This window comes from Megalops cyprinoides, chromosome 2 (genome assembly GCF_013368585.1).
Source record: "Megalops cyprinoides isolate fMegCyp1 chromosome 2, fMegCyp1.pri, whole genome shotgun sequence".
NCBI classification, from domain to species: domain Eukaryota; kingdom Metazoa; phylum Chordata; class Actinopteri; order Elopiformes; family Megalopidae; genus Megalops; species Megalops cyprinoides.
The window spans coordinates 37,034,981-37,062,364 of NC_050584.1; the positions used below are offsets into that span (position 1 = coordinate 37,034,981).

General features: G+C 42.7%; 3 protein-coding genes across 4 annotated transcripts; 2 read left to right on the forward strand and 1 right to left on the reverse strand.

Moving 5' to 3' along the window:
- The first annotated feature begins 1,799 nt into the window (after positions 1 to 1,799).
- On the forward strand, positions 1,800 to 4,444 carry tm4sf18 (transmembrane 4 L six family member 18). Its single transcript, XM_036522147.1, has 4 exons — positions 1,800 to 2,020; positions 2,875 to 2,946; positions 3,276 to 3,418; positions 3,930 to 4,444. Exons 1-4 carry the CDS (start codon positions 1,844 to 1,846, stop codon positions 4,117 to 4,119), a joined length of 582 nt encoding a protein of 193 aa, XP_036378040.1. The 5' UTR covers positions 1,800 to 1,843; the 3' UTR covers positions 4,120 to 4,444.
- Positions 4,445 to 6,981: 2,537 nt separating this feature from the next.
- LOC118769049 (ceruloplasmin) lies at positions 6,982 to 16,193 on the forward strand. Its single transcript, XM_036516059.1, has 20 exons — positions 6,982 to 7,177; positions 7,468 to 7,712; positions 7,930 to 8,142; positions 8,362 to 8,535; positions 8,890 to 9,144; positions 9,316 to 9,481; positions 9,698 to 9,837; positions 10,258 to 10,398; positions 10,516 to 10,560; positions 11,123 to 11,337; positions 11,576 to 11,726; positions 11,808 to 12,020; positions 12,307 to 12,514; positions 12,996 to 13,135; positions 13,221 to 13,349; positions 13,673 to 13,779; positions 14,157 to 14,376; positions 14,838 to 14,977; positions 15,610 to 15,772; positions 16,052 to 16,193. Exons 1-20 carry the CDS (start codon positions 7,020 to 7,022, stop codon positions 16,099 to 16,101), a joined length of 3,273 nt encoding a protein of 1,090 aa, XP_036371952.1. The 5' UTR covers positions 6,982 to 7,019; the 3' UTR covers positions 16,102 to 16,193.
- Positions 16,194 to 16,550: 357 nt separating this feature from the next.
- Positions 16,551 to 27,170, reverse strand: hps3 (HPS3 biogenesis of lysosomal organelles complex 2 subunit 1). Of its 2 annotated transcripts, XM_036516071.1 has the most exons (18): positions 26,541 to 27,170; positions 25,669 to 26,166; positions 25,188 to 25,365; positions 25,005 to 25,093; positions 24,408 to 24,594; positions 24,175 to 24,256; positions 23,565 to 23,719; positions 23,053 to 23,154; positions 21,275 to 21,383; positions 20,688 to 20,875; positions 20,294 to 20,471; positions 19,869 to 20,102; positions 18,822 to 19,007; positions 18,497 to 18,691; positions 18,295 to 18,402; positions 17,795 to 18,001; positions 17,491 to 17,581; positions 16,551 to 17,346 (listed from the first exon to the last, which is right to left on the reverse strand). In XM_036516071.1, the coding sequence occupies exons 1-18, from the start codon at positions 26,755 to 26,757 to the stop codon at positions 17,219 to 17,221; spliced, it is 3,132 nt and encodes a 1,043-aa protein (XP_036371964.1). In that variant the 5' UTR covers positions 26,758 to 27,170; the 3' UTR covers positions 16,551 to 17,218. The 2 variants fall into 2 exon arrangements, with proteins under 2 accessions (XP_036371964.1, XP_036371972.1); XM_036516079.1 differs by lacking the exon at positions 23,053 to 23,154.
- Positions 27,171 to 27,384: the final 214 nt, after the last annotated feature.

The window sequence follows — 27,384 nt, forward strand, 5'->3', positions numbered from 1 at the left end:
TTATTTAAAAGAGAAAGCATTGAATCCACTATTTGGGTTTGTCACAGGTACAGCCCATTCCAACAAATGGGTATGTAGATGTAGTACAGAATGTGAAACTCATAATGATAGTAATAAAACTCCTCCTTGTACATCTGATTCCATACAGTGCCTTCTGATCATGTTTTACATTGGCTACTTCAGTGTACTCTAGATCTAATTTATGATGGTGCATTGTATCACCACTGTGGAATTTGGATTATTAGGCAGGAAAAGGGGTGGTTACTTCCAGTGTTATTTGTAGTCTTAGTCAAGGTTCAGAGGAAAGGCAGGTCCCAACTGGGACTGAGCTTCAGGAAGGCTGTCTGATGTCTAAACACCTGCCAGAATTAAATGGCAAGGGCACAGGGAGAAAGTGAGGATGAGCCCAGTTTATATTATTGCCATCAGTGCAGTTCGCATTCAGAGCTGGTGGTTAAACAAATGCTACATGACTTATAATGGGGCCTACAACAGATTATTCATCCTATATTTAGAAAGGGGGTAACGCCTAAGTATCATAGTTACTGTTTTAAACCACAAAAGAGGAACAGTTGGTACTTCAGTACCTGTGTGGAACCTCTCTGGGCACACAGAACAAATGGTGTCTTGTGAGGCAGCATGCTTTAGAAGATTACAGCCTTTGGTTTAGTTTAATGGACTATGGACTTTTCTAAACTAGATATATGTTCTGTTTCACATAAATCTCTGTGAGCACATCACTCAGCAAATAAAGGAAAAACTGCATTCACAGGAAAATGTTTACTAAACAATTTGTTGGATTATATAACCCATTCTAGGACCACAATACCACCTCATTACTGGTAATTGTTTCCTTTATTATGTTAGGTTACTTTAGAGGTTAATCCTGGATCAGCAGTAGCTGAGAGCACTTGTTTCCCACATTCTTAGCTAATTGTACTAATGTCTCAAGCACAAAACAAAAACTTCATTAACACTACTTGATTTGAGACTCAGACAGTCCACACTGGTGCTTTTTCACTTGAAAAGAATATGGTGGTGTGTTATTTAAGTAAGCAAGGGTTCTGTGAAAAATACATGTTTTTTTGTCTTTCCCCTGGGACTGTGCATAATGATCTAATGCCACCTCCTGTCAGTCTAAAGAATTGCCAGACTATTCTGATCAGGTGTTATTACCTGTCATTAGATGACAGGGTCATGACTCAGTTACACTGCTGTATTTCCACTAGAGATGATATTCAGGCTTGACATGACTTTGTCACCACTCACAAAATTATGTTATTGGGCAGTTCAGTTTGCTGAATGATTTTGTGGAGTTGTTGAATAGTTTCACAGAACATTTTTAATAAATTCCTGACAGGTCTTCCCCTGAAGTATTACAGTTTCCATATGCACCCTGAGCATAGATATAGTATACATATGAATGAAAATGGTCTTGTATGTTCCATCTTGAAGAAAAGAAAGTCAAATTTCATTATAGACACAGTGAGCAAAATCAACATCATGGGTATGATTGTGAACCCATTACAAATTTAGCTGAATGTATTAGAGGTCATAGTAGACTTTGTGGACACCCACATACTCTCTCTCTCACACACACTGCTGCCTCATAGCACCCTCTCCCTTGGGGACAAAAGACACGCCAAATACTCACTCTCTCTCCAGCAGCAGTGTTCATATTGGCCCAAAATGGAACACTTTGCGTCATAGGCCTAACTGTAGCAGGAGATGGGGAGGGGGTGGGGGTTTCACTTAAAAGCAACACCCTTCAGTGCCCTTTCAGTTCCCATCCTGGACTACAGCTGTGGCCAGACTTGAGGCGCACTCCCTTCTTCTGCTGATCATGTGCTCCAGGAGTTTCACAAGGTCCCTTGGATTCGCCCTCATCCCTCTGGCAATTTGCTGCATTGTGGCCAATATTTTGCTTTATTTTCCTAATGGTGAGGTTAAACATGCCAAAGAGGACAGGTTGTCAAAATATGTGTGGTTCTACATGGGAATAGCAGGAGGGGGCTTGGTGGTGAGTAAATAGCTCAGCTTTTACCCTTGTGATAAATCCTTGATTGATTGTAATTGGTACATTTTTGTCAGCTTTAAAGCTTAGCATGTCTGGCTTTTTGTACAAGAGCCATTTTGTTCAAGAACCAGTTGTTTGGTTTGGGGAGCATTCAGAGTCTTTGTGGGAATGCTTTTGCTCTTTTGTATGTGGAAGGAAGTTCCCTTAAAGTAATGATAAGAACAGGGCTGCACAACAGGAACAGTAGATATCTCGAGCCAAAAACCCTTAGGCTAAAACTGGATATAAGGACATTACATTAAGGCTGTCTGTCAATTTATCTCTTGATTTTTTTAGATTTCTTGTGTCTTATGAATGTAACTCTTCAAATTATTTGAATTTAGAAGATGATCTAATCTAGAGTAATTAGGGTTTTTGAATGAACCTCATCTCACTAAATCAAATTCAAATCAGGAATGATTTTGTAATGTAGTGTAATGTAATGTAATGTAATTTTATGCCCTGAAGAAAGCAAAATGAAAATATGAATCTGCCACCATCTAGTGGTGGGGTGCAAGTGTTCCTGAATCTATATGAAAAGGCATCTTGGAGGTCTTACTCACTCAGCTGTTGCTTTGAGTCTTTCCAGCCAATGATCTGCTCCCAGAATTTTTCACAATACAGTATTGCTTCCTTTGCAGAAGCAGTTAGGAACCTTTTAGTCTTGAGTGGACAGGTATTGGTTGGTTAGAGGATGCTGGCCCAACCCTAAGCAATTCCTCTGGGATGCTGATTAAGAATGGTGTTAGGTGGGGTGGTGGTGCATGGCAGCGCTCTGTGTCAGACCCTGAGGTGTGCCTGCTCTGTTACCCCTGCAGATGTTCCTGCCAGTGGTTGTGTTTGTCAGCCTGGACAAGTGCGCTAACTGCTGTGCCAATGACAGCTGTGCGGTGAGTCTGGTGAAGAGGCAAAGTTTCCCAGCGTTGGCTGCTTACCATCTCCTTTTCACTCTGGGGAAAAGGGTTAAGTTGGGGTCTGTTGTCTGTCTAACTTTGTTGCCAGGGCAATCAATCAACCTAGCTCCAAGCACCACACCATTCTTCACAAGTGTATAATACCTTTGAGTGATATAGCTGCTCTGGTATTAAGTGTATAGACATAACAGCTTTCTGTTTCATTTACCTCCAGAGTGAATAACCTACTACAGACTGAGTCTATATAGATATACAGAAGCTGCACAGGAAATGGTGATGTCACGCAACTCTGTTTGTGCATATAGATGTGCGGCTCCGTGCTAGCTGCTCTGATTGGACTGGCTGGCTCCGGTTACTGTTTTGTCATCTCTGCGCTGGCTCTAACCGAGGGACCCAAGTGTGAAGTCAGTGGGCTATGGGAGTACCCGTTCGTGAATGGAACCGGAGAGTATGTTTAATCTTTCTTTCAAATGAAAATCATCCATTAGTCCTCACTGCACACCGGAATATTCATATATCAGTTCTAAGTATATGTCTAAGTATGTTCTAAACAACCAACATATATTATATGTTACAACACTTCACAAGCATAAAATATGTTGACTTCATAGAATTTTCTCTTTGGTTTGTGCTCTGCTATAACTGTAAATCCATACATACATTTGTGGGAATCAATGGAAGTATGGTGTCCATTCAGCTGTAATTATAGGAGAGAATTCTTAATTTGATTTGACATGTTTCTATTCCTTTCAATCAAACTTCAACACTTCACAAACTGAGAGTGTGTTGTTGTGATATTCATCTAATTCTGACAAATCTCCACAGTCTAGCCCTGTTCCAGTGAAAGTCATTAACACGCATGTGAAATGCTGTTGTTAAGTCTGCGTGTTTGTTTTTTTTGTGTGTGTGTGTCTGTGTGTATGTACTTGTGTATCGGTGTCTATCATGTCTGTGTACAGGTATCTGATGAAGAGGGACAGCTGGTCCAAGTGTCGTTCCGTAAGCATGGTGGAGTGGCACGTCACCCTCTTCTCCATCCTGCTGGCCCTCAGTGGCCTGGAGAGCATCATTTGCGCCGTCCAGCTGGTCAATGGACTGGTGGCTGCTGTGTGCCGCCCCTACAAGCAACGCTACAGCCTCAATGCTTGACAAGTTACAATATGGACAAGTCTGTCCCCATGCAGCTGTGGCTGTGTCAGCTAATGATTCCGCTCCAGTCTAGACCCTAGGGAGGGAATTTCTGCACAGCTTTTGCTGAATAGGAAGTAGTGGGAAGATTGTCTGGGATCTGACAGGCCAAGCTATTTCCTGGGTCATTCCCTACATCCGCTGTAAGAAAAATAGATGACCTGCTTTGCTTTGTTTGGTAAGAGATTGAAAATCATGAAATTCCTCAACTTTTCACAGAATCTACATTGGTTTGCAGTATTTCAGCCATTCACAATATCAATGTTACAGTGCAGTTGTGTGTGTGTGTGTGTGTGTGTGTGTGTGTTGTTTTTGTACAGGAACTTTAATAATGATTTTAATTGCAGTTGTTTTCTTGTGCCTGAGTCTGCTTTATTTCTGAGGCATTTTTTGTAATTGATAATGTTTTGTATTACTATTTTTATTTTCTGTAAAATGGAAGTGTATTCTAAATTATTTTCAAGGTTTGAGGATGCTAAAATAAAATTACAGATGAAAATGACGTTAGAGGACCATTCTGTGCACAGTATTTTAAAATAGTTCCTTATTTTTGTATATTAATTGCACTGTCATTAATAAATACACATTTTTCCATTTTCAATGTCTTGTGCCAACTCTTCATATTTTTGTGAAGCTCTTTTAATCCATCATTTACCTTTGAACAGGCAAAAACTGAAGCATGTTCCTTCCAGTGGACATTTGTCTTCCTTCTTTATGGTAATGCTGTTTATAATGGCTTTTGGAATGGTGAGTTTCAAAATGACTTTTGAAAGAATTTTTATGCCATACTGTATTTATTGGCAAATCTGTGCATTTTCCTGAGCGAAAATAGTAAGAGTTAATAATTCCAATGATTCCTCGCCATCTGCAGGGGTAATGTCCCTGAAAATATGGCTGGCAAAACTGGTTAGGATTAAGGGGACATACAGGGTTTGGAGAACCATGGCCGCATCCCCAAAACTAACTGTTTCCTCTTTATTCAATAAGCACACTTTGAAATAATAATATAAACTAATTGTTCAAATGATACACTTTAAAATCAAGAAAATAAATGTTATTTACTTTAATGCAGCATCAGCAACACTTGCCTATGTGACAGGTTGGTGTAGGTGCCTGCATGCCGTGATTTGAGGCTGGCAGTCATGTATCACCATGCCACTGCAAAAGTGCACCTGTCTCTAAACAGGCTCTTTTTAAATAGTTCTTTGGTTTTGAAGACCATGCCCCTCAGTGAAAAAGCATTGGAATTGGTCTGATTTCATTCCACAGGGTAAATGAAGCTTTGGATTTAATATTCAGTTCTCTCAGATGATATAAACAGGCTCATCTTTTATCACAATGGCAAAGGTAACACCTGCTTGAGTGGGAGTGGAATATTTCACTGTAATATGCTGTACTGTGGAAGGCATTGAATGTATTCCTATTGGCACTGTGTTTGAATGTGTCCCTTTGTTTTTATAATTACTTATTGCTTTTATAATGTGTGCATGATACTGCTTAATGCTCACCTGATTCAGATTTTATATCATATTGGTCTTACACAGTCCTCTTACAAAATCATGTTGACTACGTCTGTGAGAGAGCTATGTTGGGAAACAGGGGAAATTCCAGCCTGTGTTGCAGTAACCATATTGATTTTTGCTGGGGAACGGGAAAGGCCTACAGGTTCATAGATCATCCACGCTAACATTCTGCAGCATTCCTCTTGTGCAATTTGTGGACATTTAACCAAGCAAGGTGCCCTAGAGTTTCCACATTCGATTTATAACAGTACTTTTCACCATTTTCAGCTTTGGAAAGCTTTGATCCTGGAACAATGAGACACTGGGATATTGTGATATTGATGGAAAGTGAATAAAAAACAGAAACAAAACAGAACTGGCAACATGATGGTCTAATTTGCTTTGTTCATGACAACAATTTCCCTAATTCTTTGTTCAGTATGTTGAGATGGATCATGTTACAGAGATTTTGAGAGTTGCAATCTGTGTGTGTGATGGAGAGGGGAAGGCTGAATTGTCAGAGGAAAATAATTTTGTCATTTAGCAACTGACATATCCAGAGCAACTTAGAAAGAAGGAGGCCATAAAGGCCATAAAACTAAGCTCCATAAAGTATGGTACACACAGGACCTAAGTGATTACATCCAGACATGTGCTAGACCTTGTAGAAAGTTGTGATAAATAGTGGTGACACAACAAAAGGACTACCATACATACAAATTCAAAAAAGTGTGATACATAGGTGCATAAGGCCAATACAACATGCTGTAATGAAACCGCAATATAATAGAGGTGTTGCTTCAACATATATTCACAAATGAGAAATTGACAACTAGGATGTGAAGTTCAGGCACCAATGAACACTAGAAAAAGGAGAACTGCAAGGTTTCTTAGTTATTCCTTTATCAAAGCCGACGGAGAGGTAGATAAAACACTGGTACTGTAAGGCATGACAAATAAAGAAGTAATTAATGAAACCTGCTCAAGCGATTATATGCAGAATTAACCACCAACAGAGCTGTTAATGGGTCAAGTTAGAACACTCAAACAGATATTCACTGCTAACTTCTATATTCCTATATTCTATTCAAGGGTTTGGAGGGCTGCAAAGCAATATGCCTCTCTTTGAAACCGTAAAGGGAAAACCATTGGTCATCTTTGAAATGGGTTGGCCTCTGGAAATGAGTCATGAGATTAGGTAACTGAAGTTAATGAGAAGTCTGTTTATCATGATAGCCATCGGTCAGAGACAGACGGCACTGCAGCTATTGGCTGGACCAGATGCATTACTCACTGCTGTTATCTATAAAAGGCCACACAACAATCAGACAAATAACATCTGCCAATTCCAAAACCAAAATGAGAAGGATAGAGTTTGTCCTGTTTTCGCTGTTGTGTTTTGTGGGAACAGTTTCTGGTGCCACCAGAGTGTACTTCATAGGAATCAAGGAGATTGAATGGAATTATGCTCCTAGTGGAAAGAACTTGATTCTCAATAAAACTTTGAAGGAGGACGAGTAAGTATAAAAAAACTTTACATCTGATCTCATGTTTGTTATTTGGAGCCAGAAATAAGAATCAGATTTCAGATTTCAGATATCAGATTTTTAAATGTATTGTGTACAGAATATATCCTAGTACCCCCAATACGGTCTGCATTGATCATGCATTTAGAAAATGGTTCCAGGATAATAGACTGAGCCTTATGTTCAAATAGGATGTGAGGTGTTTATGAAGGCAGGAATTTCTATTTTATTCAGCTCTTTTAGCAGTTCCTAAAGTTATCCTTGAATATCATGTTTTGAAGATCTGCAAGCACATTCCTGGAGCGAGGGGATACTCGAATTGGGAGCGTTTACAAGAAGGCTGTATACGAGCAGTACACTGATGCCACCTACAGGCAGATTTTGGACAAGCCAGGATGGCTGGGTTTCCTGGGGCCAGTCATCTCTGCTGAGGAGGGAGACACAGTCATTGTCCATCTGAAAAATATGGCCTCTAGGCCATACACCTTACATGCGCATGGACTCCACTATAACAAAACCAATGAAGGTGTGTTGTTATCTGCTGTGTGTGTGTGTGTGTGTGTGTGTGTGTGTGTGTGTGTGTGTATGTCTGCTAAAGGCAACAAAGCCAGTTCCTTTTGATGAAAAACACCATTCACAAACTCATTAGATCTCATTAGAACATCAACCCTGTCTAGAGTGAGGTTAATGGTCTGAATGCATCCACTAAATGAACCTTCACTGAAGACATCATTGTCTGCTAGGTGCCATGTATCCTGATAATACAGAAAAAGAGGAGAAAAATGATGATTATGTCAGCCCCGGGAAGAGCTATACCTACATCTGGCAGCTGTCCGCATCCCACGCACCCTCAAAAGATGACACCAACTGCTTGACACGGGTGTATCACTCACATCTCAACGCCCCGAAAGATATGGCCTCTGGGCTCATTGGCCCACTTGTTATATGCAAAAAAGGTATGACATGAATGGTTTTTTTGCAATCATGCTAGTGAGAAAATCTTATGGCTATAGCACAACCCAGGTTAATGTTATAGTCACACTGAGAAGCATGGTCAGAAGCCTTTTAAAGTTGAGATTCTATGTAATGAAATGCTGTGGAGTATGAAATGCATTCCAAGTTGTGAATGCACTTGCTATGCAAATTAATCATGGGCTACTATATGCTACTCCCAGACACGCTGGACATTCATGGTGACAAGGCTGCAGACTACCTGTATGTGCTGTTGTTTACCGTCTCTGATGAGAACCTGAGCTGGTACCTAGATGACAACATCAAGACGTACTGCAAGACCCCTGCCAAAGTAAACAAAGAGGATGAGGATTTCCAGGAGAGCAACAAAATGCACTGTGAGTTTCTCTGGACCCACCCACTCAGACAAATGTTGCAACAGCAAACAAGATTTCCTATTAGCAATGGTACTGCTGCCCCCCACTGCTGACAGAGTAAAAAGGACACATGAGGAAAAAAGACATGACCTTTTACTTAAAAAAAGAATCTAGCCTCACATCAAAATGTGTTTATTAACCTGACTTAGATAAAACATGACTTGGGGCTTGTTGTCTTTTAATAAAATCAAAATGTATTTATTTAAAGGGAACAGTCATTAAATACATCGCCACACTGTGTACTGCAATAGTATTAAAGGTACTAGGTATTTCATTCTGAAATGTGATTAACACTGATTACAAATGCTGTTCCAGCGATCAATGGCTATCTTTTTGGAAACCTTCCTGGGCTGACAATGTGCGTCGGAGACAAGATCCACTGGCACCTATTGGGCATGGGCAATGAGGTGGATATGCATTCCGTCTTCTTCCATGGCCAAATCCTAACAGACAGGAAGCACCATGTGGACACCATCAGCCTTTTCCCAGCCTCCTTTGTAAATGCAGAGATGGAGCCTGCCAACCCAGGACGCTGGCTGCTCAGCTGCGAAGTCAATGACCACACAGGCGGTATGAGCCAATGACTCCACAGCCAACCTGGAGGCCTCAAAAAACAGGCTGCCAAGTGGCCTTCACACTGTGTCTAATTAATGGATAATTTACATTGTATTATGTATTATGCCTAGTACTTATTTAGGGCAAAGTTATTATGTTTTCCTTTCTTTCTGTTTTTTTTTTCAGCTGGTATGCAAGCCTTTTATGAGGTAAAGAACTGTTTTCCCAATGTTCACAAACCGAGACCACATGGTGAGGTCAGGGAGTACTACATTGCTGCTGAAGAGGCAATCTGGGACTATGGACCAACGCAGATCAACAAGTTCACAGGAAAGCCACTGAAGTCTGACAGGTAGAGTGCCTCTCAGTCTTGCACATGCTTGTGAGTTAATAATCTGGCCTCAGACAAACAAACCTTTGTTGATGCACTTTGACCAGATCTGGGCACTGCCTTGTATGCTTGGTACTCTCTTACTTAAACAATAAAGTTTTCAGCCAAGAATAAAAACAGCTCCAACTAGTTCCAACATGTGTGACTTCTTCTGTGAATCTCTCAAAACATCACCAGTGAATCAGAGACGTTCTTTGAGACTGGCGATGACAGGATTGGAGGAAAGTACAAGAAAGCTGTGTATGTGGAATACACTGACAGCACCTTCACCAAGCGCAAGGACAGGACCCCAGAGGAGGAGCACTTGGGGATTCTGGGTAATGTAGTAGCTTTTTTAATCAGGACACATACTGGAAGATAAACATAATGGTTCTCTGAGTAGGCAACTATCTCTCTACCCCGATACAAGAGATATCATAGTCCTGTACATATGGAATATGTATCTGGATGGGTAAATGGTCTCAATATAATATAAAACTGCTGTGTAGCAAGTCCCTGTTGTAAATCAAAGGAAACAAAGCCTAATGTGATAGTTTGAGAGAAAAGTTTTATCTGACATAATGCATAGTGTTATGGGTAACAATGTGGTTCTGAATCATTCACCCATAGATTTTAGTCTCCCTGTAAGTCGTCAACATGTGTTTTTTTTTTGTTACTGCTCAATGCAAGAGAAAAATTGACTCACAATAAATGCTTAACAGATAGACAGAATAATGACCTGTAGGGCTGTTTTGTAGGTCCTGTGATTAGGGCAGAAGTGGCGGATACTATTCGGGTGACGTTCCGGAACAACGCCACTCGCCCCTACAGCATTCAGCCACATGGCGTGCAGTACAGCATCAAACAAGAGGGAACTCTCTACAACTCCATTCCTGAAGGTAAGGAAATTCAGCTTATGGTGGATAGTGATGTTACAACCCCAATATGGCAAGTAATAAACGTGTACCTTAAAAGATTTTTTTCAAACCAAAGATCATTTTCTCAATACCCTGCAGAAACCTCTCGATCCAAAATCCTCCTCCAGAAAATCAAAAATGAAGGTGAGAGTACACAAAGTCAAGATTTTAAAAATGGGTCATTAAATGTAAACTTTCTGCAAAAATTGCAATGCACTGATGAAGCTAGAGATTTTTATTAGAGGTTAGAGGTTCACCCTCTGTCAGGTAAAGTGTCTGAAGGCTCTTTTAGGCCAGTAAGAGTTCATTTACAAGGCAAAGATATCTCGCAATACTTATTTTGCCTGTTCCAATAAACACACCATCAGGGTGCTGCAGTACCTCAAACTTATGGCAGCTATATATACATAGTGCAAAACTACATAAACAGCACGCAAAGCTGACATCACAAGAAGGAACATCATCTTTCCATAGACTTCCATAGACACAAACACACAAACACTGTTCTAGCAATTTCTGTTACTTGGCCAAAGAACCTTCAGAAAATGTTACTGGAAAAATGTCATGGCTCCTCATTTCAAGAATACTGATGGGAGACCAAATGTATATGTTTTAGCAGTTCTGCCCATCTTCTTGTACAATATGGATTGCCAATGACATGCTTGATAATGATGAACAACTAGTGTGCTTCATAAACCCAAACCAGGTCCTCCAACTCCACCCCCTGCCTCTCAAGTGCTCCCAGGCTCCACCTATACCTATGAGTGGGTAGTGCCAAAGGACGGGGGCCCAGTTGAGGACGATGCAGACTGCATCACCCACCTGTACTACTCTGCTGTGGACTCGGTCAGAGACACCAACTCAGGACTGGTGGGGCCCCTGCTGGTCTGCAAGCAAGGCACATTGAAGTCAGGGAAACAGGTGCTTACAACATCTGTCTGTGGATCTCTGTCATGGTGTTTTAGATATTATTTCAGCTAAATAAAATACTAGGAAAACTAACCTCACTAAAATTACGTCATAATTTCACAGATGTATGCTATCAGACTTCCTGTCATAATTGGTTAGCTTTGGTGAGTGTTGTTGATTATCAATGTTGTTTATGCGTGAAAGCTTTTCCCTATGTATATTTGAAACATTTTTAACTTTAATTTTCCAGAAAAATGTCAAGAAAGAGTTCCACCTGTTAGTTACTGTGTTTGATGAGAACCTCAGCTGGTATCTTGATGACAACATCAAGCAATTTGCAAAATCTCCCCAAACAGTCAATAAGGAGGATGAAGACTTCCAGGAGTCCAACAAGATGCACTGTGAGTTGCTTTCTGGAATCAACTCCAAGAGTGCCTCTATTGGAAATTAAAGCTCAAGTCTGGTATTTCTTATTACTGCAGCAATTAATGGCTACATGTACGGGAACCTGCGAGGACTCACCATGTGCAAAGGAGAGACGGTGTCGTGGCATCTCTCTGGGCTGGGGACAGAAGTTGATATCCATGGCTTGTTTTTCCAAGGAAACAGATTCACTGTCCAAGAAACCAGGAGAGATACAATCAATCTGTTTCCTCACATTTCTCACACAGTAATCATGGAGCCAGACAGCATGGGTAACAATCCATCTTTTCTTAAAATGGTGGACCTAATCACAACAAGGTCTTAAGGAATGCCCTGCACTGGACTGAATGTTGTTGGGATTTAATAATTTTGCCGAATGATTGCATTTATTTTTCATTTTAGATAGCCCATAATTTTGCACAAGTACTAAAACGAAGACAGTGCTATATATATTTAAAAAACTGTAGAAAGTTATTGTGACATTGCAAAGATAACACTGAAAGGCACATGAATGTTGAGACACTAGCACTAACATGCACATTTGTTTGATGACAACAGGGGAGTTCGGGCTGGTGTGTAGGACAGTTGACCACTACCGAGCAGGCATGAGAGCCACTTACACAGTAGAGAAGTGCCATTGGTGGAACACTGACACCGAGATCATGCTCCACCAAAAGAAGTACTACATAGCAGCTGTGGAGATGGAGTGGGACTACTCACCTAATCGCACCTGGGAAGAGACAATGCACATGGGCCTGGATGACAGGTACAAGCTGTCAGGACATGATATGGATTTAGCCAGCAAGTCAATTTAAACTCATCTATTAAAATCCATAATGCTATACACTATCCACTTGACTACACAAACTATACCGCAGTTCAACCTCTTTATGGACCTTTCTTTTGTTGGAAATATAAAAAACACCCACTGATTTAAAATGATATAATTGCTAGAATATGCAGTTACATCACATGTTTACAATGTACGTACTCTGGTGTGGTATCTGTTCATTAACCATAGTGGCAAATGCCACGCTTTCCTATAAAATACTACTGAATGTGAAGAGTCATCAACCTTACAAAAACAAAATGTGAAATAATGTGAGGGAAGCATACTTCACGCATCTGATTTCAGGAGCTGCTTTAATGTTGGCATGAGAGACATGTTTAATTTGCATTGAGGCCTGTGGCCACAGACACCCTCTCTTCTCCTGCTGATAAACTGTCTGTGCCATCTGTGTCACCAGTCCTGGCAACGCTTTCATAGACAAAGAGGACAGATTCATCGGTTCCAAATACAAGAAGGTCCTGTACAGAGAGTTCACTGATGACACCTTCACCAAGCCAAAAGAGAGACCCGCAGATGAGGAGCATTTGGAAATTCTGGGTATGCTGTTAAATGGGGAAGCATACAATGATAATGTGAAAGTTGTCATGATCATTGTTATGAACATTCTTCTGTTTGCTCCCAGGGCCCTTCATTCGTGCAGAAGTTGGCGACAAAGTGACGATTGTGTTTAAAAACATGGCAAGCAGGCCATACTCTATATATGCACATGGAGTGAAGACAGAAAGCCCCCAAATTTTCGAGACTCCACCAGGTGAGGGGTTGCTTTTCAATCTGTAATCATACTTCTACTGTTGGTGTGATTCAGATGTGTCACAAAAGTTTTGTAAAGCATCTATGAGCATTGAGTACAATATTTTAGGTAGGATTTGCTTTTATTCAAACTTTTGCCTCAGTGACACTGGCAGACCTTTATGAAAAGTTAACATGTCCTGATTTTTTTGCCACTGACAATCAGGTCAACTAGATTCAGGCCAAAGTACTATGCACACAATGACTGTGAAGACTTTTTGCATTCAGTGTTCCAAAGGGTATCATACCTTCAAAAACAACTAAAGCAAACCTGTTTATCTTCAGGTGAAATACATACATATACCTGGTACATCCCAAAGTCTGCTGGACCAGGAGCAGGACAGGAGGAGTGTATCATTGGGGCTTATTTCTCTACAGTGGATGTGAACAAGGTAAAGTTAGACTTTTCACCCCCACCTGATAAAAACATTATTTTCTTAATTTGTTTATAATGACAATTGACATAACCCCTGGTGATTTTGAACATATTTTTCAATCACCTGTATTAGTCGAACAAATGTTCAAGCTATTTTTGAATATCTAAAGGCAGGTAAATCACTACAATGATACAAACTGTCACGTTGCTGAGAATATGTCAGATTACCCTGCGGTGATATGTAACTCAAACCAAAAATAGAATAGTCACACTATGATCAATAATCACTGAGTCCTGCTTGAAAGCCCCCAATGTAATATATTTCAAGAGGAGGCCAGTGAAATGAGCGCAGACTCCAGGGCAGTCATGGACACTGTGCCTCCCCTCCCTTAGGACCTATACAGCGGTCTGATTGGACCCCTGGTCACCTGCAGGCGAAGCCTGCTGAGGAAGATTGGGCTGAAGAAGGAGATTGAGGAGTTTGCTCTGCTCTTCATGGTGTTTGATGAAAATGAATCCTGGTACCTGGACGAGAACATCAAGACCTATGTCCCCAATGTCAGCAAAGCACGCAAAGATGATGAAGAATTCATTGAGAGCAACAAGATGCATGGTGGGTAGAGGGAGCCTTTAATGGTTGATTTCACCTCATCTTTCATTGAATAATACCTGGTGCCATGAAAGAAATCATATAGTCGATTTCCTAATCATTCATGAGACAAGGTGATGGTAAAATCAGTCAGAACCACACTTAAACGAAACTACAATTTTGCAATGCAATCTACATGTAACTTCATCTCAGATCAGAGAAGACCAGTCTCAATCATTCTACGTTACAGCATGTATTGTACAGCATGTATATGCATTGGAGTCTGAATCTGAGGGGTTCAAAACCTAGTTGAAACTTTGACAAAGGCATTTCACTTGAACAGAGGCTAAATAAATGTTGTACAGTGTGTGTGTGTGTGAATTGTAATATACTGTATTAATTATATTGAATGAGACTGGTATAACTGTAGCAGTTTTGTCAGGCTATGCTTGTGTGCATGAGATGTTGCTGCTTCTGTGTTGCAGCAATCAATGGCAGAGTCTATGGCAATGTGCAGGGACTGACAATGCATGCAGGAGACAAGGTGTACTGGTACTTAATGGGAATGGGCAACGAGGTGGACATACACACTGCACACTTCCACGGTCACAGCTTTGACTACAAGGTACGAGGATCTGCACTCAAACACCAAGCATATTTTAGCACAAGAAATAAGAACTGTTTCCCCTACTAGAATGTCAAAACAAATTCAGCTTGGGAGTACTCTGTACAATTGCTTGTTGTTGTGCACAACACCCACCAAGACAGGTGTTTAAAATTAATTTGCTTCATGTGGGAAAAAGTGAAACCACATCTGAGCAAGCCCCACATCTTTGAGTTTGTAATTATTGATGACATGAAGTAATTTCAGTGGATTGTTGAATGCTGTGCAAGTGCTGAATAGCTTTTGTGGATATTGCAACTGTTTCTATTCACTGCAATATATTTGTAGGGCAGTTATTTCAAATCTTCTCTAACTAGATTTTCTAAACATATTAGACCTTTGTTGACCAATTTTTTATCTAAATGGTGTCTGTCTCCATTAGGCAGGTTTCACAAAATTGCAGATCAACTTTCTTGAGTGGGATAAATTCACATTAATGAAAATAGAGTTACTGACAGGTATCCCGTGATACAATTCAGCCAGAGTAAAAACATCTTCTGAACCCGATACATTTGGTGTTTGCATCAGACTCAGTGATAAGATATTGCGTTTCCTGTTCAACTGGTTGTTTGCTCTGCGCCCCTTTCACCCAGCTGAGTGGTACCCACCGTACAGACGTGTTCGACCTGCTCCCCGCCACCTTCCAGACTGTGGAGATGCGGCCGGAGTACCCAGGCACCTGGCTGGTGCACTGCCACGTCACGGACCACATCCAGGCAGGCATGGAGGCTACCTACACTGTACTGGAGAAAGAGGGTGAGCTACTTATCCTCCTACTGCTTCCAGCCAAACACTGCCCCCTTTTACAAGCTGATCAACTGTGATTCACTTTCATTCTCAAGTGTGGTCTTTCACTTGCCCTGACATAACGAAGAGATAAAGAAAATAATAAGCCCAAAGAGCTGCAAGAGTTACCACCTTTGAGGTGATCAAGCATGTGCAAAGAACTATACCAGCCAAATTTGTGTACAAACATGCAAACAACAATTGTTTCATGTTTTAAATAATAATACCAATTTATTCTTTGATTTCCAGGGTCCAAAGGCGTGAAGGGTTTTTTCAAAGGCTTGTTCACAAAGAGCTAGAAGAAAAGCAACCAGCCTTCATGAGATATTCACTGTTTTATACGTCTTTTTTTAAATAATGTCAATGCATTTTTAATAAAGTTAAACAAAGATGTAATTATGACATATATGAACTGGATTACTTTGTGGAGTCATGAATGAATGAAGACAGGATGCTTGGTTGAGAGCAATGTGGTGGGAATACAAGGAGCATTGGGTTTATAAACATAGTAAACGCTGGGAGACAAATTCCTTATCGGGCTTCATGCTTAAGCTATGCCAAACACCATTTTTGTCTGGGAAAATCTGAGAAAGTGTTTCCCAGGTCTTGTCACCTGAGCTAGAAACCTCTAGAAACAGGATCATGGTGATGTATTTTACCAGAAACCACCTGGCCAGGTGAGACTGTACAGTATAAATAAAACTGAAATAAAATCACTTTATTTATAACACTGGATCTTCTATAGTAGTCATCACTTGAAATGTCAATAAAAATAAAAGCAAGGCACATCAGGATTGAGCAAATATAAATAAAACCAATTCACAGTATAAGGTCATACATAAAGGATTAGTCCCACTGATGCAAGGTAGTCTCTCTGAAAGAAGATAACATTGAAGCAACATAAAAGCCTTGCTTCAATGTTATTGTTATGTTGGCATTCAGCTTCAGACAGTCAGGAGCAAATATGTAGCCCGTCATCTAAAGTTAAGTTTTTATGTATGGCTATGCCTACCAGTCCGTGATATGTACTCTATCTCTGACAGAAACTGCCACCAGTCCAAAACCAGCCCAGAGTTCACCACCAGTATCCAGTTATTAGGAAGGAACAGACAGTGCTACAGTATATACACAAAACATTAGTAAGTAGTTTGAAGTCAATACTGTCTAATATTAACATACTAGAGAGGACAAAAATGGACAAAAAACTCCTCTGCCTTTGATTTGTAAGTTAAAGTGGACAGAGGAAAAATGTTAATGGCAAGCCGGTTTCACGCATTGCAACTCAGGGTTATTTTACTCAAAGCTCACAAGCACTTCATGTGTCTGCAGTTTCATTCTGCTTATTTCTACAGTCAATGTCTTCTTGCTGGAACGAAGTGGATTACTTTCCAGTGTGGTCCAGACACTGTGGCCTCTTCATGCTATCACATTTTTTTGAGTGCACTCCAGGAGGTGAGGAAGGAAGAACTCTGCTGTCCCATCGTCCGGCAATAAGTTCAGAAGCTCCAGTGGGTTGAGCTCTGTAGCAACCACGACCAAAGTATCTATTCCCAAGGAAACAGCAGTGTCAAAACGTTCAGTAATACAACATAATATCAAATCTTAGACTGCTGCTATCCTCTCTTTAGTTTAGTACCCACCCTTTAGTTGATGCACGAGATTGGTAGCCGAGTAGCACACCCCCTTACCTTTCAGTGCAGACAGTAATATACTGTTTTCACTTCCAGCCGACCTGGTTCTTTCACAGAGCTCAGGGAAAAGCTTCTGCCACCAAAGAGCCTAAAACATGTTAATAAAATCATCTTTATGCACAAATACAAATATCCAGAATTAAGCTCATCTACACTTACATCGCAATCAGAACATACCTGTATCATTGTATGGTGATCACAGTTCTTGTTTATTTTTACTGAGACCACCTTAACCTTAAGCAGTGGTTGACCTTATGATATCAAATGTCTTATTACAAGTGCAGCGGAGCAGAGGCAGTACCGTTTTGTCATGCTGCAGCTCATGATTGGCATAGGGGATGATGGCCTGAGGGCAGCGGTCCAGCAGCCTCTCGATAGAGCGCTCATGGTGGCCCAGCTTGGTGGCACACAGGACGTGGACACTGAGTCCTGCACTGTCCCCATCAGACAGCTGCTCCAACAGGGGGAGTATGGAGGACACGTCCAGGGAGGGACCGCAGAGGAGGGACTGCAGACAGAGCACCAATCTCATGTCCAATCACCAATACAGTCACTACACTGGAACTGTGGCCCTCTCCAGTTTCTGACACTAGCCAGCTGGGTAGAGCAGGCAGGCATTACGCTTTTACAGCATAACAGCTAAACGACATCCATAATGTGTTCATAAGCCTGTGGTCCTGTGGCCATTCATGGAAATGCTTCAGGTGTACTTTATCAACAAGTAACTATATCATAATAAGGTATCAGCATGAAGTGACACTAAATGGAACTCATCAGAACAGGACTGTAAGGCAGGCCCACCTGCAGCTTCTGCAGGTCCTCTTGGTGGTCCTGGATGATGTTGAAATGTGTAGGTGTGAGAACGCTCACCCAGGGGAACAGCAGCCCATAGTGGGAGCAGGAGTTGATCTGCCAAAATGCCGGCCAAAAGGCTCATTAGCACCACATTCGACAGTGCCCAAAAGCACATAAGTGGAATCTGTCCGGTGCCCCCTCTACTCACCAGGTCCTCAGCAGTCTTGAGGGGCTTTATCCCTGATTTGTCTCTCCTAGCGATACGGTCAATGTACACTGATGTCAGGCGGAACAGCAGCTCCTGGATGACTGTTTCCTGGGAGGATGCCACCAAGAGAGCCTCCCAGAAATCGACCAGGAGCTGCGGTCCGCTTTCCGCCTCTGCGCCCTCTCTGCACAGCTCCTGCATGAAATATGCCAATGCACAGGGACGCACAAACATAAAATATTCATGAGCTGGAGCATCTTGCAGGGGAGCTTGGTGGAGCACAGAACAGAGAAGCAAGTGTGCAGAACACTTGGGGGGGGATCACCTGGAAAAACAGGTCGGCCTCCTCCAGCCTGACCTTGCTGTTCTCATGAAGCGCCACCACTGCCGCCACCAGCAGCCCGTCCTGTGTGTCCCTCAGGTGCCGTGCGAGAGCGGTGGGCACCACGGCCTTCCCCCTGCCATGCAGCAGCAGCTTGGGCTCGTCGATGAAGCCATACACCTGCAGCATCTGCATGGCAGTCAGGCAACAGGCAAGCCCTGGGTCAGACAGGATTACCCTAAACATCAGGGCCACACAACTCTGCTCCTGGAGGGCTACAATCCAGTGGGTTTTCTCTTCTACTCTCAGAACTGGGGAGGGAAATCAAATACACTTGCAAAGTGTAAAATGCAATGTGAAGGAGTAGCCCTTCACCTCACCCCCAACAGGTTAAATGTTTAATTGTTTTGTTGGTTAAATTGAGGATCCTCATTGTCTATTTTCCATCTTGTAAAATAAGCGCTTCATTCAATCAATTACAACTGGGACAGGTTTTATGTTTCTTGATTTAATGATTGTTTCATTGTTTTGTTTCTTTTGTCTGAGAGCCAGTTAACTGGTCACACCTGCACTAATTAAGGCTTGTTATATACAGGTGTGTGGCCAGGTTCAGAGATGGCTGCAAGCCATTTTGCTGTGCTGGAGGTTTTAAACTGGTTCTCCTGTGTTTGTGAGTGGTTTTTTTTTTAAATAAATAGTGTTTTTGTAAAGTTTTACTACTCCTGCTAATTTATGTGCAGAGCATCGGCCAGCTCTGTTACATGCAATTAGATTCCTGGTGAGAACAAAAACATATACAGACTGAACCCATTTGGGATAGAGTATGAGTACCCCTGCTGAGAACCACTGACCCTTTATTGCTGACACTGCACCAAAATATTCTTGAAACATTAAAGCAATATCTAACCAATATCTTGGTCTCCCTGCCTTTCCCTAAGAGACACTGTGGTAATGCACCTTTGTGGGGTTCTGCTACAGCCCTGTCCACAAATCCTCTGACAGCCCTCCCAGCCCACCCTCCGCGTGCTCCGCTCCCGGTCCTATCCCCACCTCGGCGTGCCGGTCCATCTGCTGCTTGTACTGCTGTATGTCGCCCATGCGCAGCGCCAGGGCGGCCTTGGTGAGGGTGAGGGTGACGGACGGGGCCCCAGATGCCTCCAGCCGTTCCAAGTGAGCCAGAGCAGAGGCTGGACTGGCCCTGCTCATGAAGGGGCTGCTGACCACATGGGGCAGCTGCGCTGGTTCCGCAGCACTAAAAATGTCCAGCACGGTGTTGGCGGTCTCCTGCAAGGACACAAAGTCACATGACCGGGACTCAACCATGACGTACGCCGTGCTGCTGAAATCTTCCATTTGCACATCTTGTTACATCACTTTTATCCAACCTAGAACCAATAACTACATGAAAGTATCTGATGGAGAAAGAGTGGGCTTGATAAACTCGTGCACCACAGTATGGCCTGATCGCCACTTACTTCATTCAGTTCCTCCATGGTTTCTTCATAAAGTGAGTGCTTGAGGAAAAAAAGGAAGCCCTTCCCAAAGCCAGTCGAGGTGCTGGAGAAAGCCATGTTCCTCTGGATGATGTCCATCACCGACAAACCGGACATCTTGTAATAAGGCAGAGCCAAGTGACAGTCCTGCTTGTCAAACCTAAATGGCAATATAAAAAGCCTGGACTATAACAAGTTCAGCAGAAAAAAATTCCAAAGCTTTGAATGAATTTAAGTAACATAAAAAAGTGCAAAACAGCTTGCATGGGTTGAGCACTTTATAGAGTGCTCAAATGAAGTTACCCTTTTTAAGTGCCTGCTACAGAGATTCCTGTGTGTGAGAAACCAATGTGGTTTTTAATGCTGCCTTGCACACCTGCTGTAGCAGTCCCCCAGCTGGGCACAGCTCTCGAGGAAAGCTTCCTGTAGCTGCTGCTTCTCAGTGGGATCGCTGACCCGGGGGTCCAACAGCGCTGCCCGCAGGAACAGGTGCGCCTCACTCAGCACATGCACACAACTCTGTGAGAGCGGATTGGTTGATTCATACTTCTGACTGTACTCTACCTGTCAGGACGAGAGAACAAGAGCTGGTCACACATATTCCACTGAGTGATTCACTCATTCACACATACACCACTAATTGACTCACTCATCCACACATACATCACTGAAAGATTCACTCATTCACACGTCCCACTGAGTGATTCACTTGTTCACACATACCCCACTCGGTGACTTACTAATTTAATCACCCACCTCACAAACAGCATACAAGGCTAGCGTCATTATATATTACTTGCAGTAATTACTGAACAATGCATTGTGCATCATGTCATTGTGTTTCCATGAAATATTTCTCATTGCTGAAGAGGACAAAGATTTTCACTTCTTAGTTCCCACTCTGATCTGTCTTCTGCTGCCTTTAGTGGTGGTTGGGGATGCTGTGCATGGAGCGTAACCTACCATCTCATTATAGAGCTGGATAGTGGAGACAGTGTTGACCACATACAGGTTCCAACCATGGCTACTCTCACTGGGCTCCTTCAGTTTGGGCGTGGAGATTTTTCTTGACCTGAGGCAGAGTAAGACAGGGGACAGCATCAGCTCCCATGACAACAGTCAAGTCAGACAGTCACTCCACATACCCCACTGGAGAGAACAACGGACGCTGGATTGCTTACTGCAGGTGAAAATGCCACTGAGGTTTTCTGGGGTTTTGACCTTTCTGTTTTACGCAATTTTTATCAATGATAATACAGCAAGTTATTTTACTTGTTAGACCATGTCAAAAATGGACTTTTCTAAACCTCTAGCTGCATATAAATATTTATAGGATTAAAAGATAGGCTTACTCAGTGTGCCTTACACACACCTTTCACTTTTCTCACACTGCATTATCCACTTACACAGGCTGCTCTTAGGTGGAACAGCAGTAACTGGTCAGCTTCATTTCCTAATCAAAACCAACTAAATTAATCAGTTACATATAAAAGCAATTAAATGATAATGGAAAATTTATTTCCATTGGTTTCGATAGAGAAACCAGAAAACACACCAGTGGGGTATAACAAAGGTAAAGGGCAATTTTCCTAGTTAGTTGCTTCTAATTCTGCTACAGCAAATCCCATTACTGAGCCATGGAGATTGTGAGAGTTAGGGAAAGGTTGAAAAGTTTCATTCATTCCTAAAAGTGTTTGCTCATAACTTGCACCACTGGCTACATAAACACTGGATAAATATATTAAAAACACAAAACAAATTCCAGTGCTTGGTTCCAAATACAGACGAAGAATTACAATGAGGTTTTCTTTTAAATAGGTTAAATGTATTTCATATTTTTTTCTTAACTACATTTGTTTAACCTAAAGTGATTCTACTCATGGCTAGAGATGTACTGAGCAACAGCAGTGAAATCACAATGATCCACAAAAGAGATTCAACAAAATATCTAAGCAACCTGACCCAACACCACACCCTCACAATCGCTATGCACATGTATCGCAAATTGCTGGTGCACAATTTAAGGGTGGGTTAAAAGATTAGTGGGGGGGGGGGGGGGGGGGGGGGTCTGCAGAGGGGATCATATGATGGAAACAATCAAACTTTTGTAGGATTTTCTGGATTGATCCAGCTCGTTAGCTACCAGTGGCTCACTGACCTGTGGATTAACCACAATGAGGGAATTATCTTTCTCTGTTCAGCGTACCTGGCAGCAACATGGCTACTTGATGTCGCTGAAATTATTAGCAATTTTGTCTAAGTGGCTTACAGCTGTAAAGCAGACTCATGTGATGTGAAACTGTCTGTTGTTGCTGGCTGAAGCTAATGTGTTTTTCTTTTTTTTTTCATCATATAAAGAATGCCCCTTTGGTTTTGTCCCTTTGGTTCTGCCGTGTTCAACTTCTTTTCAGGAGATGATCGGATTATTTATGATGGAATGCAGGTCATTTGGTTAATGGAATAACTAGCCCAAAATTATTTGCTGACCAGAGAAAGCAAAAATAAACCCTCGGCACGAATCCTTAATGTTTCTTTGGATCCAAGTGTCCCATATGATACCAGATTTCTAGTCGTAGAGGGACTCGGCACACTTGACTGGCATGCAAATCCACACGAAAAGATACACACACAACAGTACAGTATGTTAGAGGTCTTTAGTAGGGACTGATAACAAAGACCAGGCTTTTAGGGGCAAAGCACAACTGCACACAGCACAGAGGCTGGACAATGAAGGGACTTACAAGAAGGTTCTGGACAGGAAGCTCTCCAGTCCAGGAGCAGTTGATGGCTCTATACCTACCGCTAGCAAAATCCCAGTAAGGGTATTGTGATCTTTTGATTGGCTATAATAGAGTTGTAGAGTGTTTATGCATTAAATGTAACAGAAGCACACGCATCAAAAACATGTCACAGCAATGTCAGAAACTGATTGAAACTACTACTACTATAAGAGCTACTTATTGTAATTTTGATGAAGGTGAACCTAGTCTAAGAAACTTGGGAAGTTCTGAAACATCATCAGAAATTAAACATACTGATATTCCTCCCAATTGTCTGCAGTTGCGGATAACTGTCTCAAAATACAAGCTTAAACAGAAGAATAAGTAGCAACGTAATGCTGGATAACATTATGCAAAAAGTGGCTTGCTGACAATTCGAACATGATAACCCTCCCTGCCTCCAAACAGACTGACCCTGCTGACCTTTGTTAGGAGAAGGGTGGGGAGTCTGAGCTTCTGAGGTAAATACATACATTGTTCTCCTGACCACCCTCTGCGTCTCCTCCTTGCCATCCACGTCGGCTGCGGTCAACAGGACAATATGGTTCCTATCATGGCACAGGGCCTTCAAGCCAATGAATAGCTGAATCCGGAGAGCACAGACCTCCATTGTGAATAGGGGGCAGGCCTACACAGACACAAGACAGTCATATATCAGCAGCACTTAATTCAATCAGGTCTGGAAGGACACAAGCCATTCATGTTACAGTGCGGTGCTTGAACCACTCTCCAGATCGTAGTTACAGAGTGCCTGCCGTCTACAACAGCCCTACACAGCTTTGACCCCACCTGAGTAGGGTGGACTGTTGCACTTATAGCTTTTGTGAAGGCCCACCCAAGCATCTATTTGCTAATAGTCAGTTTTGTGAATGAAACAAAAAGCTGCCTCTTTTACTTGTGCTCGGTCACCGACACACTTTATTTACCTAGCATGATTATTGGGTCAGTATCAGACATGATCAATCAGCAACAAAATCAGACAGTGGCAGAGTCCCGACAGGTAGCCCTTGACAAACACATTCACAACACGTGTCCTGATTCACAGCACAGAAAGAACTCTACAGGGAGCCAGGCTGGCATCACCTTCATGGTGGTGTCGACGTATGGGTCCACCGCCCGGGCTGCCACTGCGCTGCATCGCACGGAGAAGCACTGGAGCGCATTCCTGCAGGAGGACAGGGGGGGAAGTACTGAGTAGTGCCACGACACTCCACGCCTCTATTTGTCCTGTTGCATCAGCAACATGGTGTTTGTTGCTGCAGCTTCTGTGATCAGTGGAGAAACGCCCCTCCTGCTGGGGTGAGGGTGAAGGCTACCTCGTGATGACATGGAGGAACTGGTCGCTCAACACCGCCTGCTGGGCCTTCTCTGGGTACTGGTAGGTGGAGATGAGCTCCACCATGTTCCTGATGCTGTACATGTAGCCAGTGTTGGGCAGCGAGAAAAAACAGAAGACACACGTTGGCTGTCTCCCTTTCACCTCGCTGGATCCTTCGTGTTTGCCTGCCAGAGAAAAATAAGGGTTTTCACAAGCCATGAAAGGATAAGTTGGATGAAACTGAAATATTATAAATGACCTCCTCTCCAGCGGCAAATAATTAGTAGTGAAATAAGTAGGGAACTGAGATCCTCAGGAGCTCCAGTGGTGCCTTTTCTTATGAATAATCATGAACAGGCTGCCCTGGACATATTTTGGTCCTGAATGACTGGCCATCACATCAACTCTACATCTATCGAGGGTGATAAGAATTAGAACCAGACAAACAAATATTGCTGCTAATGAATATCCATAAACCCGCAAATCCCCTGCAAATCTTCAGGTTCAGTGATACAGGGGCAGACAACAATCAAACACTGGTGGGTAGAGTGCAGATGAGCCTCCCTCCTTTTTCACTCTGGCTGTTCACACTCACCGGGCACAGTGAAGAAAGGGTGGAGCTGCAAGGAGTGCAAGCACGTCTCCTCCACACTGCACCCTTGGAAGAAATCCGGGGCAAAACGCCTGGTGGGAGGAAACAGCAGATGGTGAGACCCACGAGTCACTGAGCCGCTGTCAGACGCCCCTCTTTGGACACTATTGCACGAGGGACAGCCACCTGTACAGGATGTATGCCACTCCCATCTCCTCCCTGGCCTCGCTCTCCATGCCTGTCCACTCCAGGGACACCGAGATGCCACACTCCCGTGCCTCCTCTCCCAGTAGCTCCTGGTGTTTCGGGAACATGAAGAAATCATCTTGGTCATGGTGTACCCCAGGTCCGTCTCTTCTGGAATCTGCAACACAGTCAACATGTGATTATGACATCTGACCAAGAACAAGAGTGTCACAAGTGTCACATACACAACATGACTTGTCAGTTCACTGCCTAACCAGGGTATTAGTATAAAAAACCTTGCTTTGAATCAGCAGTGATCCAGCATAGTATATTGATAAGGTGTGTAGACCAGGATGAGAAAAAAACTGTGATAATCTGCCAATGCAGTGATGAAACTGGAGAGGGAAAATGAGGGTTACTGTTCATTGTGTCCCTTGAAAGCAGAAAGCGGAGAAGGAGAACAGGAGTGCAAGAGGATCACCTGCATCCTTGTCAGCCTTGGCTATCATGTCCTTGGGCACTAGAGCATGCTCCTCTGCCGAACTGCTCTCAAACTGCTCGAGCTTAATAACCAGCACCTCCAGCTCTGTCTGCAGGGCCACGAACCCCCAGCAGAAGGCCACCTGTGTGGGCACCCAGCCGGGGATGTGCAGGATGAGAAAGCGCTCAAAGTCCAGCACAGAGAGCTGCTCGCTCAGGGTCTGCCTCTTCAGGCTGAAGATCACCAGACTCTTGGCGCAGCCCACCAGCAAGTCCCCCGTGACAGGGCAGCAGGCCACGCACAGCGGTGGCTCGAACAATGGGATCTCAATGATCTCCATCTGCTCCTTGGGTGCACCGCGGAATGAAGACCCCCGCAGGAAGTGACCGAGCAGGCGGACCCCGACCCTGGTCTTCTCCGCAGCCTGGTAGCGCCAGTTTGTGTAGGCACGGAGATAGGTGGCTTTATTCTTCTCCTCTATTGTGACAAGATAGTCCCCTAGAAGAAAATGTGTATATGGATGAAATAGACAGTGTTCAGCCCTGAGATTCTTTACAAGGCTACAAAAAGAATGACTGCAAAAGCCCAATAAACTGGTCACTTCCATTTTTATTGTACTTACGTAAAGCTTTGATTTGAATATATTTTAACCACAGAGGAACATAACCAAGACTTATTAAAATTTGGGACAGAGTGTATGCATTTGTCTTAGCAAGAACCATTTCGTGAAGACCACATCATCACGCAAATTACAGTCAGATATGAAATCGTAAGCAATTTAATGACTAACCGTAGCCTACTTCCATCTACTTAGCTACAAAAATTGAACTGTATAGATTGGATTTAACTTATGCAATTGTCTAACCACTTACCTACTTGACTATGCAAAATGCTCTGAACAGTACCCATAGTCGCAAAGCGGCAAATGAGGGTGCAACCCTCTTCTTGCATTTGGTACGCTTCGATCTTGCATCCTCCCGCAGACACCACGAAAAGGGCATCTCCTCCACAGCACACCAACCCCGGCTCCTGCTCAGTAGGCACTATTTGTTGGGATGCGAAAGGGTGGCAGTTGTATACATGAACCATTTCTGCCGATGTAGAGCTGTCGTCAAGGATGTATAAATCACATCGCTTAAGTTTATCAAAACAACAGCGTCGCGGAATGCTGTAATTTCAGCTAGTAGCTACCTTCCGCTTTCACTGTCTTGCCGGACGAATAAACAAGCTAGCTAGCTAGCTAGCTAACCTGATCGATATCACATGCCAGGTCGTCTTGTGATGATCAGGCAAAAACAGTCGGGGTGGTGTTTACAGGGTAGTTCCGCTTCCTCCTCTTTCTAAAACCCATATTACGCCCCGTAATACTCCATAAAATTGTATGCATGCAGTTTGACTGTCTGATCGAGAGAAGAAAGTCAAAGTTTGAGAGTTTGCAGGATGTTTCCAATGGTCCGAAAAGTGTTACTTTCACTTCCCTTCGAACGATAAACTGTCAAAGAAGTGTGGCTATTCAGATTTATCTGGTCATTGGTCAGATTGCATGTCGGTAAAATGTTACGACGTTTCTATTGGTCCATGTTGATGGGCACCTCCCCTCCTACTACACTTTTTTTTTGGCTGGAATGTACCTGGCTGTATTTAAAATTAATGACAGAAAATAATATGTACAAGATGTCGTGCAGCGTAGTTATGTGACATTTTTGTTGTTCCATC

Coding starts and splice junctions, on each gene's coding strand:
- tm4sf18 (XM_036522147.1), top strand. CDS start 1,844: ATGTGCTCCAGGAGTTTCACAAGGTCCCTTGGATTCGCCCTCATCCCT. Junction 2,021..2,874: donor TAGCAGGAGGGGGCTTGGTG/GTGAGTAAATAG, acceptor TTACCCCTGCAG/ATGTTCCTGCCAGTGGTTGT. Junction 2,947..3,275: donor GTGCCAATGACAGCTGTGCG/GTGAGTCTGGTG, acceptor TTGTGCATATAG/ATGTGCGGCTCCGTGCTAGC.
- LOC118769049 (XM_036516059.1), top strand. CDS start 7,020: ATGAGAAGGATAGAGTTTGTCCTGTTTTCGCTGTTGTGTTTTGTGGGA. Junction 8,143..8,361: donor ACTTGTTATATGCAAAAAAG/GTATGACATGAA, acceptor TGCTACTCCCAG/ACACGCTGGACATTCATGGT. Junction 13,350..13,672: donor AATTTTCGAGACTCCACCAG/GTGAGGGGTTGC, acceptor GTTTATCTTCAG/GTGAAATACATACATATACC.
- hps3 (XM_036516071.1), bottom strand. CDS start 26,757: ATGGTTCATGTATACAACTGCCACCCTTTCGCATCCCAACAAATAGTG. Junction 23,155..23,564: donor AGGGTGGTCAGGAGAACAAT/GTATGTATTTAC, acceptor ACTCTATTATAG/CCAATCAAAAGATCACAATA. Junction 18,403..18,496: donor TCAAGACTGCTGAGGACCTG/GTGAGTAGAGGG, acceptor GCATTTTGGCAG/ATCAACTCCTGCTCCCACTA.